This window comes from Bombus vosnesenskii, unplaced genomic scaffold, assembly GCF_011952255.1.
Source record: "Bombus vosnesenskii isolate JDL3184/JDL3185 unplaced genomic scaffold, Bvos_JDL3184-5_v1.1 scf7180000013266, whole genome shotgun sequence".
Lineage (NCBI taxonomy): Eukaryota > Metazoa > Arthropoda > Insecta > Hymenoptera > Apidae > Bombus > Bombus vosnesenskii.
The window spans coordinates 4,471,728-4,492,862 of record NW_022882926.1 but is presented as its reverse complement, the minus strand read 5'-3'; the positions used below and the strand labels follow the sequence as shown (position 1 = coordinate 4,492,862).

The window sequence follows — 21,135 nt, the reverse complement described above, 5'->3', positions numbered from 1 at the left end:
CAAAGTCTTGCCGCATCGTTAATATAGCGAAAGCAGAAAGCAGTTTACTGTTTTCATTTCCATGCAAGTTGCTTGAATATTTTCTCAAATAACTCGAACGAAATTATTGTCTCGTCTTTAATGAATATCCAGTACTGAAACCTCAAAATCGTAACTATTCTAGTAACTTATTTAGGTAAAATAACGTCAAAGAACGTAAACAGAAGAGATAAAAAGAGGTAGGGTGGGGGTGGGGAGAGCGAATAATAAGGAAACAATGCAGTATCGTTTTGTTCAGAAATTTTATTTATTACATACACTAGCCGACTACTATGCATGCGTTGGAGCATTCGGATACAGGGAATTCGCTTGAGATCCGAAGCGCGTTGTTAAGTGTGTCTTACAAACAACAGCAGTGTTCCTTTCGTTACCTCCATTTTCGTTCCTGCCTCAATGTAGCATGTGGTTACCTCATCCCGTAATTGTTTTGTTTAAATTATAGTGCGTTACGTTACGTGTTATAATCCGGTGGATCTAAGACGAACGAAACTCTTTGCTGGTTGAGATGCCCTTCGTCCTTATTTAAATCGAAGGTTTATTCTCACGTCGAGAAAGAACAAAACGTGAAAAAGTGACGCGAATCAGAAAGGTAATTAATGCTTGAAAACGTGAGGTGCACGATCACGAGATCGACTGTAAACACAAAAATCGCAAAGAGATTCGTCCGGCTTAGGGTGCCTCGTAACCACATATATTCGCATTTATATTTTTTTATGTATATTTATATATATATACTTTGTATTTATATATATTTATATACAGTGGGCAGGAGCAAGGTAACGGTGCCAGCGCGGCGCGAACATCGTCCTCGAGGTGGAAGAATAAAAATTACACGTGAATATCTTTGTGGAAACAACGTCTACTTTAGTAATTGCTTCTTTGTTAACAAACAGGATGCAAGACGAGAGAAACTCTTAAATATACTATCGAAAAAATTTATACTCTTTTTACAATTTTTTTTAACAATTCTCTGTGCCAACATTGATATACCGAAATTATTCATCTTGATCTTTGAATCGCGTAACGAGTAACGAATTAATACGATAATTGTCTCTACGTCGTAGAAAGTTCCGTTTCTTTGGGTCATGCGGTTTTGAAATTTCGCGATCGTTGCAAAGATGCACAGAGAATTAAAGATCCTCTCGTTAACTCGTAGATTGCATCCTATTGCGACCAATTTTAGTCAGCTTTGACCTTTCTTGCCCGACCGTCGACGCACCATTACCCTGACAACCACCTCACATAATTGTATCCGTAAATAAAGTATAATGCCTTATCCAGCTAGAACTTATACCGATATATTGCACATTTGACAACAGTTACGTCTTCTTTAAGTACTTGAGTATAGGAAGTGTTCTCTAATAAAGATTTTCCGTTGCGCGCACACACACACACACACACACTCTCTCTCTTTCTCTCATACACACGCATATGTGGTATCAGCAAAAACATATCTCTTTCTTTCTCTAGCACACGCACGCATGAGCTCAACACGTACTCTTTAATGATCAATTAATCCGCAATTGTGGCATCTATCGCAAATTTTCAAACGATTTTCCAACTTCTCGTGAATTGGGAAGCATGTCGCTCCGATGCAACGTCACAGAAGGCGTGTTCGAGGCGTCGAAGTTCGATGTGTCGGGTAATTTTTAATTCGTAAACTCGTCTCACTCGTCATGGTAATTTATTTAGCTTGTTGTTCGTTGCAAATCATTCCGGTGATCTCCTAAAGGCGAAATGTTCGTTTCAAGGTACGCAGGCATACTCACGCGCTCACTTTCTCTCTATCTCTTCCTCTCTTGACTCACTGTAATTAACGTAATCACGATGCAGCAAACACGCTCCTCCATACATATGTATATATTTATACTCGCACTATTTAAAGCGGCTATAACTCCTAATTAGTTGTTCGCCTTCCACTTGGCGTCGATTCACCTGCGACTCGCTCGCGCAGACACCCGCCTGCCGTAACTTGCCTGTCAAATTTCCACGATTTTGACACACGATCGCCGATACGGGAGGCTGTTTCGAGGGGTGAACCTCGAGGAACGCAACGAATCGCGAGAACGAGTCGCTGTCGACGGGTGGAAGCGAGCTTTGTCACACCGCGATCGATGATTCGTCATTGTACTTGGCCGTCCATAGGCCACCGTTTCGTTGAATGAGGACCGACTCGAAGTAATTCTCGTTGTTCGTCCCCTTCGTGATCGACGCTTCCTCCTATTGTCGATTCGTTCGAAGGTGAGACGCGAAATGCGAGAATTGCGTAGGCTCTGCGCGATATCGATCAGCGCTTCGATGATTTAGCCTGATCGTTCGAACGCGAACGATTCGTATTCGTTGTGTGTATATGTGTGTACGGTATATGTTGTCTGTACAACTGTCGTATAGGTACCTTTTATAGACGTTTACCCTGATTCGTCGAAATTAGACTCGGTAATGATATCGCGAAGCTCTGCGACTCGAAGAAAAGACGAAGAACAATTTTTGTGGCGACCGACTAGCGAGTCCGCTGACGCGATCTCTTCGATGAGCTTCCATTTCCTCTGAAACTCGGTCGCGAGGATGATTGGCAAAATTTCTTGCTGAAAACGTAGCGTTTAAAGTTCGAACGAGATTGTTCTCTACAGTATTGAACGTCTTTTAGTTCCGATGACTCGTGGAAGGAATGTCGAAACGGTGATTAAACGGAGGCATGAAGCGTGCTGGACTGCGGGCCTGCAGGATACGAGGTGCTGGTGGGCGCAGCCGTAGGTTGTAGACTCAACTGCAGCTGATGCTGCTGCGCTTTCGCCCTCAAACAGGCGATGCTCTCGTTCCTCAGCTGTTCCGTATCCTGAACGATTCCTGATAAGCAAAAGTTTTACGAAATTAATCTAAGTTTCGATGGGTATCCGCTACAAAGAGTCGCCTTATCCCTGTTTTCCTTTCCACGAGCTACGAATTAAGAACTTCGAACGTTCCTAATATCTTTCGTATCGTGGAATCACGACCCGTAGACACGCGAAATGAAAAGAATTCCAAGGTAATAATCACCTGACGACGAAGAAGGTCCCATACCGTCCTGACTTTCCTGTCCGCTCTCGGAGCTGGTCGGTCCACCTTGATGATGATTATGATGGGGGCTGCTTCCGCTTCCATTGTGATCGTTTCCGCTGTCCTCTCCGCCGGACTTGAGATGTTCCGCTGCTTCGATTGACTTCCGGTGCATCCCTGCGGGGCCACAGTCAATCAGTTCTTGATTATTTTCGATATCTTGACTAAAGCTGCTCGTCTTAGATGATTGAGCTGACAGAGACGAACAGAAAAACAAAGTCGAGACTTGTATATTTTCTGCAAGGGCGGGGCATAGTTCTCATTAAGCATTGCTTACGACTTCAACAGTGTTACTTTTAACAAAACGGGTAACCGACGAGTCGATCGATAAATTATTTTAATACCCCGTATTCATTTGTACTCTCGTATCTTAAAAATGAGACATCAGAATCATCTATGAAGTTAGCAAAACTTAATGTTTTCGTTCGTTCAACAGTCTAGGAGGAAATTTTCATGATTTTTACCTAGCAACCATGGCGCTACCGATTCGTTCTCCTTGGCACTTTTCAGTATAGTCTCTGGAAGCGGTAGAGAGTGTCGCACCATTGCTCCGTACAGGCCATACTCCGCCATTATGGTACTTCTGCCCCAACACTTCTCAGTTTTACGCCATTTTGCTCTCCGATTTTGGAACCAGACCTGAAACAACAAATTCGTAACATTTATTTCGTAAACTTATAATCGGTATCCTTCTGCGATGTCGAGCGAAGAATAGACCAAATCCTGAGCGTGTCGTAAAACTCGACTAAGGCATAACGTATATGAAAAAATAATCGATATCAGAATGTAAAAGTATGTAAAAAAAAAGAAGGTTGTCTGGACGCGAAAGACACCCATGCCAGGGGCATCGCGATCCATCCTTGGGAAATACGTATAGTCAATGTTCTCGCAAATTCACGAAGCAGCAATTTTTTCAAGCAACGATGAGAAAGAACGAATACAGCTGGAGAAAACACTATGACTAATAGTGGAAGTCACATCAAGTGGAAGACTACTTATTAGCAGCCCATTATGGGCCTAGAATTACCAAGCCCGACAGAACTTCACCGACGATGTATTTGGACCCACTTGTCCGTTTAATGATCATTGTCTACTAATTGGAACACTATGAGCGCGACATGCGATCAGTTTCATGCGTGCGGTTCCACGGCAGTTCGTAGTTAACTATTCCGCTTAAACGATCAACTTGGAGTTCGTTATCCTGTTTTTCGCGGTTCGGCATCCTGTTAGACTACTTGTTAACAATTCTGATCATCGGACCACCTAGAGAGGAGTCACGTGTCGTTTCCTCCGGTCATGCTCGTATCCCCGTACGAGTTTCAATTTTAACGAGCTCCATTTCCGACAAGTTTTGCACATTACCGTCTCTGAACTAAGCAAACTAATCGTAACTGAGAAGTTAGTAATTGTAATGTGCAGATTAGCGTTCGCTTCTCGTACAAAATATGTTCGTGTTTGTTGCAATTTAAACGTTCAATTCCCTTGTACGGTTATTGTTTGATAACGTTTCATGACTGCAACTTGAGACAGTGTTTTATACGCTCGCAATATTAGCCGTAATATCGAACGAGTGGAAAATGATATTTCTATATAACCGGTAATGGTGGATCGCTATTTACATATGTACCAGATTTCTCTTTTACGTTTATCAGTGTTCAGATCGAATGAAAAGGTTATGAGTTTTTACTCTCATTCTGTATTTAATTCGCTTCTATTTAATCAAAAAAAAAAAAAAAGAGAAAGAAAAAACTGTACATTATTCACGTCGCTAAAATTATCTCTAAAACGTCACTAAGAACAGCTATGAAACTACGTGTAATGTATTTTATTCAACAATATTAAATACGTCAGCGATAGTCTTCTCGTAGCCGTAATCGGCATACGTGATCGTTCGAGGATGTTATTTAAAAAGACCTGCACACGCATCATTTGTGAAACGTGTGTACAAGGCAGACGCACGTGGGGGTGGCCTGGGCCGGAGGCCAGGGCGTGTACCAATTTGTAGCAACAATGCTAAAGTCACCAGCAGAATTGGAACGTAATTCGAATGAATGGAAATGCGTTGCCCTGTCAATTTGTGCTGCCACCCCGAAATTATCTTCCGCCTAGGCTTGAACAAGCTGGCCGGCCTTTTTCCCGCGACCTACCTTCCCCCGCAGGCGCGAAAAAATACTCATGCAAATGTTGCCCCGTTCTCTGATAAAATGCGCTTTTGTCTCATTGATAAGGAAAAACGGAAACGGTTGGCCCTTTAAAAATTTAATCCGTCTACGAGTCCCGCTTTCCTAAAGAGCTGGCGTTAATTCCACGGTAGAAAAAAAAAAAAGAAAAGAAAAAAGAAAAACGCTCTGACATTACCAGTGGTGTTTTTTAATTTTCGCCACTTGAGATCTTTGACATCGTCGATCGGCCGGGATAAGATTATTTCACGATTCAAAGCCAGAAACTGCGTAATCGAACGTAATAGCCCGTCATTCCAGAAAGATGAAAGCGGAAAAGCAGATGAGAGAGTAGGATGTGGAGAAATGAAAGGGATTGAGGCTACATCGCGGAAATGGTAATGGTCGCGCGAAACGAGAGAATCCTGTAGGAAATCTCTCATTGATCGGGGGGCAGTCGTTCTATCCACTGACGCGTAAATGACTGTACCGATCATAAAGCTGTTATTCGATTTTCAAGTGACTTTACGACGGCGATTGCATCCTTACGAAGAGTTTAAACATCCCTCGAACCCGACCGGTTCATTGTAGTACCTTATCTTCGAGATTCTCTCCTTCGACTTCTATTTCAGAACAAACACTTGCCGTTCAACTTCTATTTCGTTTGTACCGTTAACGAGAATAAACCATCGAGGAGTTTGATCCGGAATAGATTCGTCGATGTTCAGAACGGGCAAACAATCCGAAAGAAACGACGACGAGGTCATATGATATGAGAAACGAGAAAGAGCATGGTAATCGAAGAAGTTCGTAGAAATAAGTAACACGCCGCGTCCGAGGAAAGCTCATAAAACGAAGCGAGGAAAGAGTCTATAGAAAACTTGGCGACTAGAATCGGTAAAAGTTCGTCGAGTTCATCGCGAATGACTCGTTCGGATGTTCGGGATCGGAAATCGCGTACTGGGATTATCCTTCGGCATCCTGGAATAGCTTACCAAGAGACAAAGACAGAGATATCGAAGTACGCTGGCAGAATGGATATACAGGCGAAGGCAAGGGTGGCAGAGGTTGGGGTCTGCATTGCAGAAGCAGCGGTAGCAGCAACGGCAACGAAGAGGAAGAGGATCCTTTATGGTGGCATTCGTCGACTCGAAGGAGCGAGAACTCCAGCGGTGGGTTTCTCGTCTTCCTTCTCTCCCACCCGCCACGTTCTTCCCATTCTCTGTCCCGCCACCCCCTTTATTGGCACACCCGGTATAATAAGGAGTGAGTTTGTATTTAGTCGGCCATGCGCAGTGCTGGCTGTTGGCGTATCATCGATCAGACCGGCGACTGACTATTGGACCAAAACAAGAGGATGAGAATGGGAATGGGAATAAAGAGAGAGGGACGGCCGATATATAAAGTGCGACGGGGAGAACCAGGGATAGCGGAAAGGGGCAAAGAGGGAAGAATGGAAGAAAAGAGAGGCAGAGTACCGAGTAGAGCAAGAGAAGCAGATGCAGCGAGCGATACCGAGATGAAGAGAAGGACATCGATAGGAAGATCGAGGGAAAGACTCGAAATGAATGCTACAGCGGCGTCTAAGTTAGGATGGTTAGTGTTGGTACGGAGTAGATACGAGGCGAAGTAAAGAGGGTGGATGTCGGGGGCTGCACCAAAGTAGGAGAAGAGGAACCCGCGGTAACTTGCTATGGATTACCAATACACCGATACAAGATACACAGTCGCGAAAGTCAGAGATAGCCAACGATCATACGAAAGAGAGTAAGCGAACAGGGCGTCGAAGGAGGAGGAGATCAACGGAGGAAGAGAGAACGATAGAAGGAGGACGAGAAGAGGTTCAGCTAGATGGTAGGGGAGTATCGAAGAGGAGAAGGGAGGGAGAGATACCGATAGAGAGAACAAGTCGACGGCACCCACCTGCCTGCTTCTTGCTGCAACACTCGAGCTCGATGCCAGCACGATGTATTGAAACTGAAGCTGAAGAGTTGCCGTCAGGTACTAGCAGGACGAGGGTCCTCGAAGGTCTACCTAACCGAAAGCTTTTTGATTTCCGCCGTGAAGAGAGGCAGCCAGCCAGCCAGGAATACCACGCAGGATAGAAGAACTGGTGGCAAGGCGGAAGGAAAGAAAGAGTGGGAAAGTGGCGAAAGAGAGAAACGAAATTGCCAACGGAACGCAAGAAAACGAGACCGTTATTTTTCTCTTAGCAGTTTGGCCGGTATTGTTTTTCGCAATCCGAGCATTCTTGCTCGACGGACGAGCTAAGAACACCAAGATCGGCGAATGCCTACCACCTTCGAATCGTCGCCACGCTAACACCTACACGCGCCGCACAAACTGATACTGTCCTAAGGATAATTGGAGATCTCGTTACTCCCCACCGGTAACTTCAATTTACGATCGACCGATAATGAGATATCGAGTTCTGGTTCTCCCTCTTTCGCCACTCCGCACTCCCACCGTTCCACGTGATCTCTCGAACCCCTGTTCAACGCCCGTATCGTCAAAGCTCAAACCGATGCCGAAACGTATTAGATACCCGTTACGTACTTATTAAACGCTTTCTTTCCCAAAGCTATCTTTTTCTGTTTTTTCTTCATCCCCTCCAATGTCTTTTGTCTCATCAATTGCTGCACGTTGCAAAAAAGCAATCGTATTTCAACTTCGCGAAGGATCCTCGAGACGAGCATCTTTGCGATCGTGATAGCTTTATCCGAAGAAAGACTCGTACGAACAAGAGAGACTCGTCGTAAACGCGTGACAAGTGGGGAAGCTATCGCTTATTACTATACTGCGGTGAAACTATCGAATCACACTATATCAAATATTCTTACAGATCGTTTGAAATGATATACGATGATCGACAGTGCGAATAATGGTTCTCTGAGTTCCCACAAGCTAACCTAGGGTGCCGGTAAGCCAATTAATCTCGTCCAATAAGAAACGCATGCGATGGACCTGCGAAGTCGCATTAACCCTCGAAAAACGCATCGCTTGTTTGCGACATAATGCGCGAACAAGCATGTACGACCGTGCTCGTTGGTCATCGGCCAGCAAATAGTTCGGTTAGCTGAGAGCATGGGGTTCAGGGATAGACCCCATGCTGCGAAGTGGCACGCGCCGGAACATCATTAGGTGGGACACTTGCTGGACGGAGGACCACGAGAAGGGTCCCGGACGTTAATCATGACTTAGCCCCAACAACCAGAAAGGATCTCGCAAGAGAGTGAATTAATATCGACTAGATTAGAACGACGAGTGGTCCGCAATTATATGTACAGTGGAGTTGACAATTTTCGATAGTTCACCACTTACGTTACTTAAAAACCATCAAGCTCCTTATACAAGGTGTTGCTGGTAGATTGATTATGTCGCTCGTACAGCGTGTTATCCTAAGTTAATTTTCTAGATTAATTCGATTTCCCACAACACCAAGCATCGATTAGTTGATTATCCGAGAATCTCCTGATTGGGACGATCGATCCTATGCAACAGGAAACCCGATCAAGTCGTTACGCTAACCGAACGTTATTATCTAAGTCTTATTGGACGTGGTTTACATCTAAGAGCTGAGGATCGCATTAATAGAAATCGCAATCACGATGTCCCCTACGTTTAATCGCGCAAGGACTCCGCGACGCGCAGTAGTCGATCCGAACGAATGAAGCGCCAAACGGAAGGATCTTTCCTGTGGAAAGAGACGGCCTTGGGAGTGTGTTAGAGGTATCGGACCAGTAGTAACGACACCAACCTAGATCTCTATCCAACTACAAATGTTAATTTTTTTAGAACTATTTTTTATCTCGATGTGGGAATTAGTGTGACGCTCTCTAGATTAATTAACGTTAAAATACCATGCGTCTTTGACCCGCGGTTTCTTCTATTCGTGTCATTCTTCAATTTGCAGACCTGTTTCCTCTTCCTCTGTCTGGCTACAATTTTCAGCACGCAGACTCCGGGTTTCGATAGCGTTTCATCGGCGACGAGGGCGTGGCGAAACTTCGGTCCATGCTTCTAACTTAATTCGGTTAGTCGAGATTTATATCCGTATTCAACGGTATCCCCTTGCTCGCGTATACCCCGCTTCAACCCCTGATGCGCCTTCGAGATCGAGCGTTCGCCATTCGCCACCCACTCTCTCCAGATTTCGTCGTGGCGCAATGGGGTTTATTAGAATTTATAAGCGGTACCGTTGACAATCCTGCTACGCCCAAATTGCTAGATATTCCGCGAGTCCGATTTCGGCCGCGGAGAGACCCTTATTTATTTGCTAGTCGACGTTCGCGCCACCGACCGCTCACATGATCTCGCTCCGGGGATACTCGAGATGCGCGTTATTGGTCAATTTTTGGGGTGGAACGCGGCCAACCGGAATTCATCGCTTTGTTTGCCGCTGGTTTTACGAGCTTCGACCGGCCTCCTTTCCTTTCCAAGAATCATCGACCTAAGAAACTGTCTGATGCGTACTGTCGTTCGCTAAATTATCGACTGACGCGTGAACATCCTCGTGATTTGTGCATCCTCGCTCCAGAGACTTCGTGGATTTTTGTTTTATTGGTTACCGAACGCGTGGATATCTCAAACTCGATATTTTTTACTAAATACGTAATTCTTTGTCGACTATTTTATTATTCCATAAATAGATCCAAGAGGAAAAATACAAGTGTCACTCGTACTATATAGTTTCTCCGCGTACGAAAGATAATCGATATACTTTTTCGGATAATTTCATCCAAATTTTATAGCTCTTTGGGGATGTTTAAGCGTCAATAGGGGGGAACGCCACTTGTCAGTGTCTGTCTAGACACGCAGAAGTCAAAAGGCCGCACCCTTCATTGGTAAAGATCATTTAATCATTCGGCTACGAGCGATAGAAAATTCATGAGCTCGAAGCCGTCACCGGTCACAACCCTATTATGAGGGTTGCAGGCTCCATGGGCTATTGGATTCGAAGGTCGACGATGTACCCATAGGTTTGGGCTGCTTTTATGCGCGTACGATCGGTCGCTTCTTACGACAGGATTAGGATCGTCCCCCGACGGGAATTGTTGCCCGCTGAATCACACGTGAAAATCCTATAATTCGACTTTAATTCCATTCATTGGAAATTATGTCAACGTCATAGAAACAGAGAGAAACGACAGTCCGACTATTTAAATGGGAAGCGCCATTGTTCATCGAGACGAATCTTTTTTCGCGATTAGTTCACGATCAATTGATTTCGGAAAAACATTGTATCCCACATTGTTGCAACATGTTGGAATTGTCACGTAATCGCGGGCTATTATACGTAAAAACGCTGTGAACCAAAAAAAACGACCACGCGAAATTACGCGTGCCATTGAATCCGCGTATTTTCGAGTCGTTTCACGATTTACGATTACCGGTGCGTTGAAAATTTCTTTTGATCAGTACAATTCCTATTTTTACTAACAGCCTTATTTGCCATAGTTACCGAATCCATGAGCGTTCGCTTTTAAAAACCGCTTTATCGAATCAATTTCCTATCAAATTGTCGTTAAAATATAATTTACTCATCCTATCGAAACTCTCTCGATGTTTCTACACGATCTTCGAAATATTAAATCCTCGAAACTCCCCTTTTATCCAAAATTTCCGCGATAAGCCATTTCTCGAACTCCATCGGGTCAGCTACGGGCCAGCAACGCGGAAAATTCTTTTTGATCAGTACGTTTTTCGGCGAAAAACTTATTTATCGTGGTGGCGTGACGTGAAACGGAGCTCTCCAACCTCCGGAAGGGAGGGCGATCCGTTTTCAGAGAGGTATGCATCCACAGAGAGAAGCGGGATGAAGGGGCAGAAAGCGTGGTAGTAGGGAGAAAGATAGTAAAAGAAAAAAGAGAAAGCCTCTTTGCAAGGTTATATTTTTGTGAAACGTACTCGTCGCCCCGCTACAAAGGTTGTACCTCGCCATCTTCGTGCTCGCGTTGCCGCGGTCGCGGCTGGGAACGAAAAGCCGAGAAAGCTCGTTGGATTTTAGACGCAATCAATTTAGCCTCTGCCTTTGTGCGTATCGCGTGCGTGCCTGGCTGTTTGTGTGCGCCTGTCCAAGTGTGTGTCGGTGTACGTAAAGCTCATCCGAGGACACTGCGCTCTCGAGTATTTAATGCGTTCGTAGCTTTGTAACCCCTCCGGCCTGCAGTATACACGCGAACACCCTTCTGTGCGTAGCCTTTCGCCGCGAGTGTGCGCGTGCATCGCTTTCCTGTCGCGTCCGTGACCATCGAAAAGACAAAATCAATAATTGGCAGGGGCCTGCCTCGAAATTTCCTACGGACGATTTTCTAACCGGGACCCGTGAGTAATCACGCCTCGATCCAAGAGTCGAGCACGCGAAATCTGTTATGGGGGATTAGATCCGACTGTCCTTGCAATCCGGGAGAATTTAATTAAGTGACTAGCCTCGCAACGATTTGTCGTTTCTATGGAATTTATAGCCTATGGGCTTATTTAATTCTTATACGAACAGGAAGAGGAAGAGAGAGAGAGAGAAGAGGTTGGCATTAATTGAATACCGTACATTTGTTTTGGTTTGCTTATTGGGGTCCGTAATGCATAAACGAATGGACACCGAATAGCGAAGCTTAAATTTGAATTTGAAAATTAAAAATGAAAAAAGTGAAGAGAGTATTGGAGAAATTGAGGAATCGAACAAATTGAAAATTTAGATGAACGAAATTGAAAACTGGCGAACATCGATGTGTTTTATGGATGACCATATAATTTTAGATCGTACAATTGCTGATACTGTCCAGATGAGCTACCAAGTGCAATAATAAAAAAACGGATTTTCATAATCCGTTAACGATGGTCCGACACGAAAATATTTATTTTACCCGACCGAGAAGAGCTAATTTCAGAGTTGAGCGCTGTTTACACAGCGTTAGCGCGGCCTTTAGAACGTGTTAACGTCTTCTCTAGGCACTCGAACTGGAGTCCTTCTCAGTCCTTTATCGAGGATATCCACCTGTCATGTCCCGTCTGTAAAGAAGAATTGAATTTTTCAGAAAACACCGAGCTGGCCGATCGTCTCTTTTTCCGGGCGAAATAACAGACAGCCTTTTACAAGACGGATAATTTCGATCAGTCAGCTGGTAATCGCGAAAACAAACAGATTTTGAAATGAAAAGAAATTAATCTCTTATTTCATTGATCGAACCAATGCAAATAGGTACACCGCATTTGTGCTATAAATAATCGATGGATAGAAAGCTTGTTCTTTGATAAGTCAGTTAAAAATGAAAATTTTAAGAAATTGGAAATACCGTATGAAAGTGTACAATACGCTTGATACGATAGAGTAGATCGTAGTTGAAATCGAGTCGAAAATTACCATAAATTCGCCGTGCAAATGATAATACCTCGGCACAATTTACGTCAACTTACGACATCGGTCGCCTATTAAACATAAGCACAAGTAGGAAGACTCGTCCAGTGAAAATTCGCGGGTCATTTGAGCCGTTTCCGCGTCATTACGCTTTCTTAGCTGGGCTTCTTTACGGGAGGACGAGAGCCACAGTGGACGAAGAGAGTCCCGAAGCGAGATCGAAGTAGAGCGGAAGAGGGTTGAAGAGGAACGAGCCCGTCGGGGGTGGAGAACGTAACTCGATTCTTCGTTACTTTCTTCTCCTTGCGCGGTGGATTATATCCTTGAAACGAGCCAAACTTTCAGCTTTCCTCCCTTTTCTTCCTGTTCATCGGTTTAAACGACCACGCGGGTCTAGGACCCTCGAATCTACTGATTTCATCCGCTGAGAACTACGCGACGCGATACGATGAATCGCGCGGTCGCATCGCCGTCTTTACCAACGACGCGTTATTGTCGCGAGCCATTTTGATAGTGGGCGAGAGGGAGACGAAACGTTTTGTTCTTGTCGTCTGGTAATGCGCCACTCTCACAGCAAATTGTGCGCGGAAACGAGTGGATTAAAAATGAAAATTCCTAATGTCCGGGGGATTATGCTTCATTTCAACGATTACTTTCCTCCTTGAATCAGACACTTAATTTTCTGCTTGTCCTTGCGGTTGCTCTTGTCAGCCATTTCAAAATAATCTCGTCGAACGTACCTCTTGGCATATTGTACGCGTATTTTTATTTGTTTCTATTTCATCATCCTCTAGCGACAAATTGGACAAATAAATCTACAAATAAATCGAGATGTATTTAAATGTATTTTATCAGAAAACGACTGTCGCTTTGAAAGTAATCGAAAGAAAGAAGCTTCGGTATACTTGATTTGATACTGTTCGGGAAAAGAAAGATCCAAAGTTACCGAAGCATCTTTATTTTCCATTCCATCGTTGTCAGTTGTTCCACTCGTCTCCGTGTGCCGAGAGAAAAGAACCTTCCGTTTACAGCCAGGTCAATCTTCCACATAATTCAGTAGCAGGAACGAACTGTTCCTCGAGGAAACATTGGACGAAAGCAATTGAAGAATCGAGGATCTTTGTCGTGCGAGATCGAATTCGAACGAGCCTCTTAACTCGACTTTACGGGCGATGCTTTACGCTGCCAGCATTCCACCTCGAAACCCTCGAAAGGAACGCCATTTTGTTAGGCGAGTTATTCTTCCAGGATCAACGACGCGGCAACTCACGTATTAACGAACGACTTCGCAAGAAACTGAAACACTTGTTCTCTTGTTTCTTTGTGCAACATTTTTATACGGAAACTCGAGAGGCAACATTTTATTTTCTCATTGCGAAAGAAAACGGCATAACGAACATTATCGTTAAAAATTATACCTTTTTCCAAAAAAAAAAAAAAAGAAAAAATAAGAAATATTTTTCCTCGAAGAAACAAACTAAATTTAACTAACAACAGCGACAGCCAACGCGTTTTGAAGTATGTTCCGCATACTCAATCACGGATTTTGAAATTGTACAGCGATTCCAAGCTGTAATTACGAGTCTATGAAATGTATCGAGCCGAGACTGAAGAATGATCGTGCACGATCGAATGAAAATGTCGAAGACTCGCGGTCTCGGTCGCGCGGTTCTACCTGGCAAGACGTTCTAACGAATCCTCAATGGCGCCTCGGCTGAAACGGGGACTGACAATGGGCCCCTGTTGTCAGGATGGGGGTCTTCCTTCAGTGGAACCTTTGTCAAAGAACGTACGTGGAAGCCGGCTGAGAACCCTCTAGAGGACTTCGTGGATGACTTGCGTCTCGTGAGCCGTTCGTCGCTACTTGAAGTCAATTTTTTTCTCAGCAGCACAGCCAGCCGGCGTTCCACTCCTCTCGCCGGACACAACACGATTGTGTGAGCCACGTCAAAATTCTTCGCTAATGGTCCGCTTATGGTTGGATACGCGTGTTGTTTTTTCGAACGAGCCCGTGGGAGACTCGGCCCTCATTACCCGGATAACTTCAACCGGGAAACGTCTGTCCGCACGAATGGGATGACTCCTTTTCCTTCGACTAGCGCTTCGTTTACACGTCCGGCTATTTGTTACCGGGATGCACACGAACTGACCCGTTTGAATCTCGTGCATCAAGAAAAGAAAAACTCGTGAATGTTTAAACTCCGAGCAATTGTACGCGTTCAGCAAACATGTAGCACGTGTTGGCAAATTAAAGTCATATATTCCAAACGCGATTAGCAGCAGGAACCGCGACTAAAACGACGTTTTCAGCATCGTATGGTCCGTTCCGAATGCAAGCCACGATTTATTAAGCCCTTGCACGCTCGGCGTTACCGAAATTAAACAGTAATTGAACAGTGATTCGTGGTGTCATTTCGTCCAAAACACTCCGCAAGGTGGGACCCCCTTCGGCGTAGGTATATAGATATCGATCACGTTGAAAGGACGTGTGGCGAGGCAGCCTGTAATTTTCGCACCCCCATAAGAAGCCGTAACCCTCCGGCCACCGAAATTACGTCCGTTTGTGCGCGATTCTGCGCGCCAATCAGACGCGGCCTCATTGCAAGTACGAGAGCGATCGCGATAACGAGTAGTCAAGTCGATCGGTCTTTCCTCCTGTATGGGGGTGAATTTCGAAACCAGACACTCCCTTGAGCCTCGTTGGCTTTCTTTCATGACGGTTTCACAAGAATTCTATCAAACAGTTACATCCGGTTATAGGCAGTGCGTATTTTCAGTTATCAATAGTATTCTTTATAAGCACTGACTGCAATAGTTAGCGTATATCGATGGCGAAAACTTTTATAGAAATTAATTTTCAATTTAGTTTATCAAATGATGAAAGACGAAGAGATAACAACGGAGATAATTTTTATAAAATTGCGGAATTTCCGTTTTTTATATCCAGAAGGGATACATTTATACTGTGACCATTTTGATAAGAGAAATATCAGGGCCGGATACAGAATCGGTCGTAGGAGCTCGCAATTATATTGCCGCATGCGTGAATCGCGTGCACAATTACGCAAACAAGCGGAACGGAGGTCTGTTGGAGACATTTCGATTAACTTCACCGCGGGAGCGTTCCGGTTTTTCTTTCTCTGGGTTGTCAGCGTTGGAAAAGTTGGACGAAATAACACAACGAATCGGAGGGTGTAGGATTGACAATTATTGTGATCCTTTTCAATACTCAAACATTACGGAGAATGCTTCTGAAACGCCGGCGTGTATTAAAGACCTCGTGATTTTGGAGTAAGTAAGTATCGTCCTAAGAAATGAATACCATGGAAAAAGTCTCGGAAATTTCTCATTTAGCCGCGAAGAGAAGACGAAGAAATGCTTCCAGCGTTTTCCATTCTTCAAACAAGATGTTTCCCTTTTCTCTTGTGTCTCTTTGTCTCCGTTCGAAATGAGAAAGCCTCTCAATACCAAAAATCAAGTAGCGTCTCGTCAAAGAAAACGCAGCAGCGTGTCCTTTATATTTTCATGATGGAGCGACCTCGTGTCGGACGTTATAGCGAATTGGAAAACGAAACTCGTGTATGTTTACGCAAACCAACGTCCCGATGAAACTCGTATTTCTACGTCGGCGTTGTCTGCATAAGATTCAGTGAGCATAACTAATTAATTTGTTCAGACCGCATTGGCCTAACCAAACTCGTCCATTTAATCAAGTAATATTTCAACGCGCGAAACCTGACAGACGGCGCATTGTCAAATCGCTCAGTGGACACGATAATTTCATTTGATAGCGGAAGCAGACCCTTCCGGCCTCCTCTTTCTTTCGACGTTAACGGTTCGTTACGGTTCGAACGACATCAAAATTTTATCGCAGTGTTTCATCTACGAGAGAATGAACGAATGTTTCAAGAATGTTCACGGACATTTCTATAATTTCCTCTTGAACGGAGTCCTTTATTTTGTATTGTCGAATAAATTTCAGTGGAGGCATTTACTTGACAACGAACACGCTCGTCGTGCACGTCAAGCGCCATAAAATGCCCCTAATCGATATGAAAACTGGCCGGCGCGGCGCTCTTCTTCGTGTTGTTTTGCGGCACGCATCGGCGTGCGCGCACACGAGCGCGCGAGAAACAAAAAAATGTGCGGGACAAAGGGTCCAGAGAGTGAAGCTACAAAGAAATTAGGAAAGAAATAGGGGGTCGGAGTGGTCTCGGAACAGGCAGGAACAGAGCAAGGGACGAAGAAACTCGATGGAGACGCGCGCGCTATATCGAGAAGCGGAAGGAAATTCACGCGGCAACGAGTCGGACAGAGAAGCGGCGAGAGTGATGACGGAGAGCAGGAGGGATCGCGGCGTAGGACGAGGGAGGAGGTACAGGGGTGAAGGTAGAGTGAAAGAAGAGGTAGAGAAAAGACGAAGAAAGCCGGTACTCCCACACAAAAATATCACCGTTAACGATTACTAACCCCTCTTTTCGTCCCGCGCGCTCGTTATATTGTGTCCCCGCCGCGCGCGCAAATTTAGAAACAAAAGACGGGTGGAAGGCGCGGCCTGATTGGCCGACCGGTCCGCGACTCGTCTCTCTGATTGGCCCGCGGGACCGCACCCATCCTGCAATGGCCGCTTTGTCGTTTCACGGCGCCGTTACTCTCTTCCTCTCTCTCTCTCTCTCTCTCTCTCCCTTCCCCCCTCTTTCTCCTCTCTTTCTGTATACGCGCCTGTACGCTTCAGCCACGAAGCTTCAACAACCCCGTGAATCGCGACTCGACTGTACCTACCTATCTACCCCTTTCCCTTGCATCTCTTTTTATTCTCCTTTTCCTCTTTCTCGCGATCTTTCTCCTCATTTTACCTAACCGCCGCGTCTTCGTCGCACGTATCCTCAACGTTTCTTTTCTACCTTTGGTGTTGTCTCTTCTAGAGATTCCTTTGCCACCCTTGTTACATGGACCACTGTTATCCCTCTAACCTTCGTCACCCTGGTTTCTCCAGTTACATACCTACCTCTACAAAAATATATTTAGTAGCGTGTATGTACCTACGTGCAGCGGACATTTATGCACAGACACTCATGGACGTTATCGTACGTGTACACCCACGTGTCAGGTAGGTGCCTTTCTACGATGCCTAGCACAGGCTCGAGATTGGAATTTTTCTTTTCTTCGTTCTCCGTTTCGACGTTTTCCACGGACCGTCTAAATTCGCAGGCATGGTTCGCACGTATGTTGTTCGTGAAAGGATACAGTGACGCGAAGGATTAAGGAGAACGAGGCAGAGAAGAAGCAAGGACGGAGGGGTAAATCACGATGCGAGGATGAGGGACGAGGAACAGGGAGAGAAAGGGAAGTTTGTCCCGGGTCCGCCATGCGGAAACCTATCTCAGCCTGGTACTCCACGAGTCCGCGGTAACTAACCGTCAGCCCGGGAAAATTCTCCCTTTTATAGTCGCGCCTTTTGGACTTGCCATTCTCCACCCCCGACAACCAGCCGCCACTGCAACCCTTACCACTTTCATTTGCGACTGTTCTTTCGCCGCTTTATGCATGCTGTCGATAATTCCGCGCGATATCACCACGGCATCGAGTAAGATGCCATTTGTGATCGGGTAAAGAAGAAGTTGCGGTTCGTTGCGTAGATGATTCGCAAATTGTTACGGTATTCTATGAGGTGTTGTCCTAGAACAAGGTTCTCTGACTTATATAAGATTGCAGGGATAATAGGGTTGTTTGATTCATGATCTAGCAGATAGGGGATGAAAAACTTACGTTTTCGTTAAAGAAATCTATGGCTACTTTTAGACAATATTATTGCTATATGAAAGAAATTTTTGCGGTCAATTAGCTTATTAAAGTATTACAAACAGATAATACCTTTGTTACATCATTATGTTGATAACGTATGAATTTACGAAATTAATTGCATGGTAATTTATACAAATGTAACTAACACCGGGCACTAATTGATAATGATTCTCTTTGATGAACGAATACGCGTTAAATTTGTTTACAAAGTCGTCCTCGTTGTCGCTGTGAGCCCAAATTTTCAACGATAAAACGACGCAGTAATTACACGAAAACGTATTGGAGCTTTATATTTCCACTGATTATATCATATAATCGTCACGAATAGCACGTTAAATTTTCCAAGAGAGTGTTACGTTGTTAATTTTCGTTAATGAACAAAATTATCGTTAAAGCAGATTGTGGTTTTAATAGCGAATTATAGTCGAAATTTTGCGCAGTGTAATATTTACGAACTATTCGAGAACGAGTGCTTGACGTGACGAAAAGCGAGCCTAAGGACTTCACTGTACACGTCTTTATAAATTTTACGTTAGCTGTAATTGAAGTGAATTGCATTGTATGTTAATTTAATAGGAAAATTATGAAAACGACGCACGCTAGAAGCTTTGTTTCCTCGTTGAAAGCAACCACTTTCGATTATTTATACGTTCTAATTCACGTAATTCACGACTGAGAATGGTCCCCTTTTTAACGCGTTTACAATCCGATTTTCCATTCTTGTTCGTTCTGTTGCGTTTTCTTGTTTTGCACAAATTAATTTAATTAATCCTCGAAACATTATAATCACGTAACTTTTGGAGCATAATATCTTAATCTTTGTTACAAATATTAAGTGTTTAAACAATGAAATATTTAGCTAAATTACGTACGGTCTTCGAGTCCTTAACATCGACAAAAAGTTAGTGGTTACGAAGAAAAGTAGTAGCCTTTGATCAATTCGGGTTTACGAGAATCTACGCAAAGAAACTCGATACCCCTGAGTCGCGAATTTCACAAGGAAATGGTAGTATCGAAGCCGTCCGATTCGTGGGTCAGAAGGTCGGATTTCATAGGTCTTTTGATTTTCGCTCACCTGTATCCTGTCTTCGGGCAAATCGGTTCGAAGGCTGAGCATCTCGCGAGCATACACGTCAGGATAATGGGCTTCCTTGAAGGCTGCCTCCAGCTCCTCCAGCTGCTGTGACGTGAAGATCGTCCTGGAGCAACAACCGTATGAACCTAGTTATATGCCATTACAGCTTTTCCCTTAAAGCTAGCCTACACTCGAAAGAAAAAAGCCACGCAGAAAATGAAACACTGATTTCGTAAGTGAAAATAGATCTAGAAAAAGTTGATCGTTCGAATAATATTGAAAAACAATTTCATCGGTTGATGCAGCCGAAGCAAGATTAAATTCTATACATTTTGGCGAAACAAATTTCGAACAAATCAATCAGCGTAAATCTATCTTTAATCTGCCCCTACAGAATTTAAAACAGATTTCATAAATTTTACAATAAAACATTCGAGCCGTGAGAAATTTTAATTTGTCTACGTTCAATTTACGAATATAATAATTCTTCATTCACCTGTTCGACCAGTTTCCAACATCAATTTTTAATCTTTTCTGTCGATAATACGCAAATACATATCTTATGTGATGTAACGTTTCAATGGAATCGATTTCTAGCGACAAATATATCTTTTAACGATCAATTTAAGTCTGAATTCGTTCATCGTGGTATACAATTATTGCGGAACGGTGATTGCATTCGGGTTGTCTGTCACTTCAAAATAGCTGAAAACTCATTATCGGGGGTGGGACTCGTCGATTACACGATGAAAAGTCTAAAATGATATATTCGTTTGGAATAAATTTATCATTATCGCCGAATGAAAATCACTGAAACGCGATCGATTGTCTCGCAGACCCGCGGATAACCAAGCGAAAATGCGGAAGAATAGCTCTCAGCGTTGCGTCGAAAATTTTGCCAGTGGTTATTAATTATTCACACGTATTTCTATCACGCTGATTTCACGTTGCGTTCCAATCAAAATTTTTTTACAGAGTGCGCCGGACAAAATTAATGGCGACAATAAAGTTACGAAAAATGGCGAAAAATTCGATGCAACACAAATGATAACTAAAAAATGTTCTCGACGAAAATTCGGGTGAGACACTCACCTATGACGGCGTTTCTTCTTCTTCTTTTTACTGAAACCAGAGAGACCGTCGACCGTGAAATCTTTCCCGGATTCTATATTGTGCCCGACACCTGTAACAAGATCATTAAATTTATTAAATTTCAACAAAATAAACGGATAATAGGTATGTACTAACTTTTCAAAGCTAACGATGTTGTAGTTAAGCGAACGTAGATTAAATAACCGTGCATAATTTATGGCATTTATAGCTGTATCTCCTTCCTTCAAAAAATCATCATTAACGCAGTCCAATAATCCATCGGATCTGAATTCTATCCGTGCGCGTACATCGAGGATCAAATTACCCATTATACCCGATTTGCCAATAAATCGAGACCACGTGTATTCGTGCAAATTGTATCGAATACGGGTTCTATTTGTCCACGCAATCCCTTCTTTGACTTTCCTTCGTTAACGATTAATGGTGATCAATGATAATACAATGAAAAACGTTTACTCTTTAACCTAGCTTTCGAGGATGAGCCAGGAGAATCG

The 21,135-nt window shown here is 43.8% G+C and overlaps 1 protein-coding gene across 4 annotated transcripts in view; it reads right to left on the bottom strand.

Moving 5' to 3' along the window:
- Positions 1–262: 262 nt before the first annotated feature.
- Positions 263–21,135, bottom strand: part of LOC117243534 (visual system homeobox 2-like) — a 50,613-nt gene continuing 29,740 nt past the window's right edge. Inside the window, exons 3-7 of one of the 4 annotated variants that reach the window (XM_033511112.1) lie at positions 20,621–20,711; positions 19,529–19,658; positions 3,600–3,774; positions 3,076–3,327; positions 263–2,886 (exon numbers count right to left, since the gene is read on the bottom strand). In XM_033511112.1, the coding sequence (XP_033367003.1) occupies positions 2,723–2,886; positions 3,076–3,327; positions 3,600–3,774; positions 19,529–19,658; positions 20,621–20,711 (812 nt within the window). In that variant the 3' untranslated portion in view covers positions 263–2,722. The remainder of the gene's footprint in view (positions 2,887–3,075; positions 3,328–3,599; positions 3,775–19,528; positions 19,659–20,620; positions 20,712–21,135) is intronic. The other 3 variants (XM_033511114.1, XM_033511113.1, XM_033511115.1) reach the window with 3 other exon arrangements.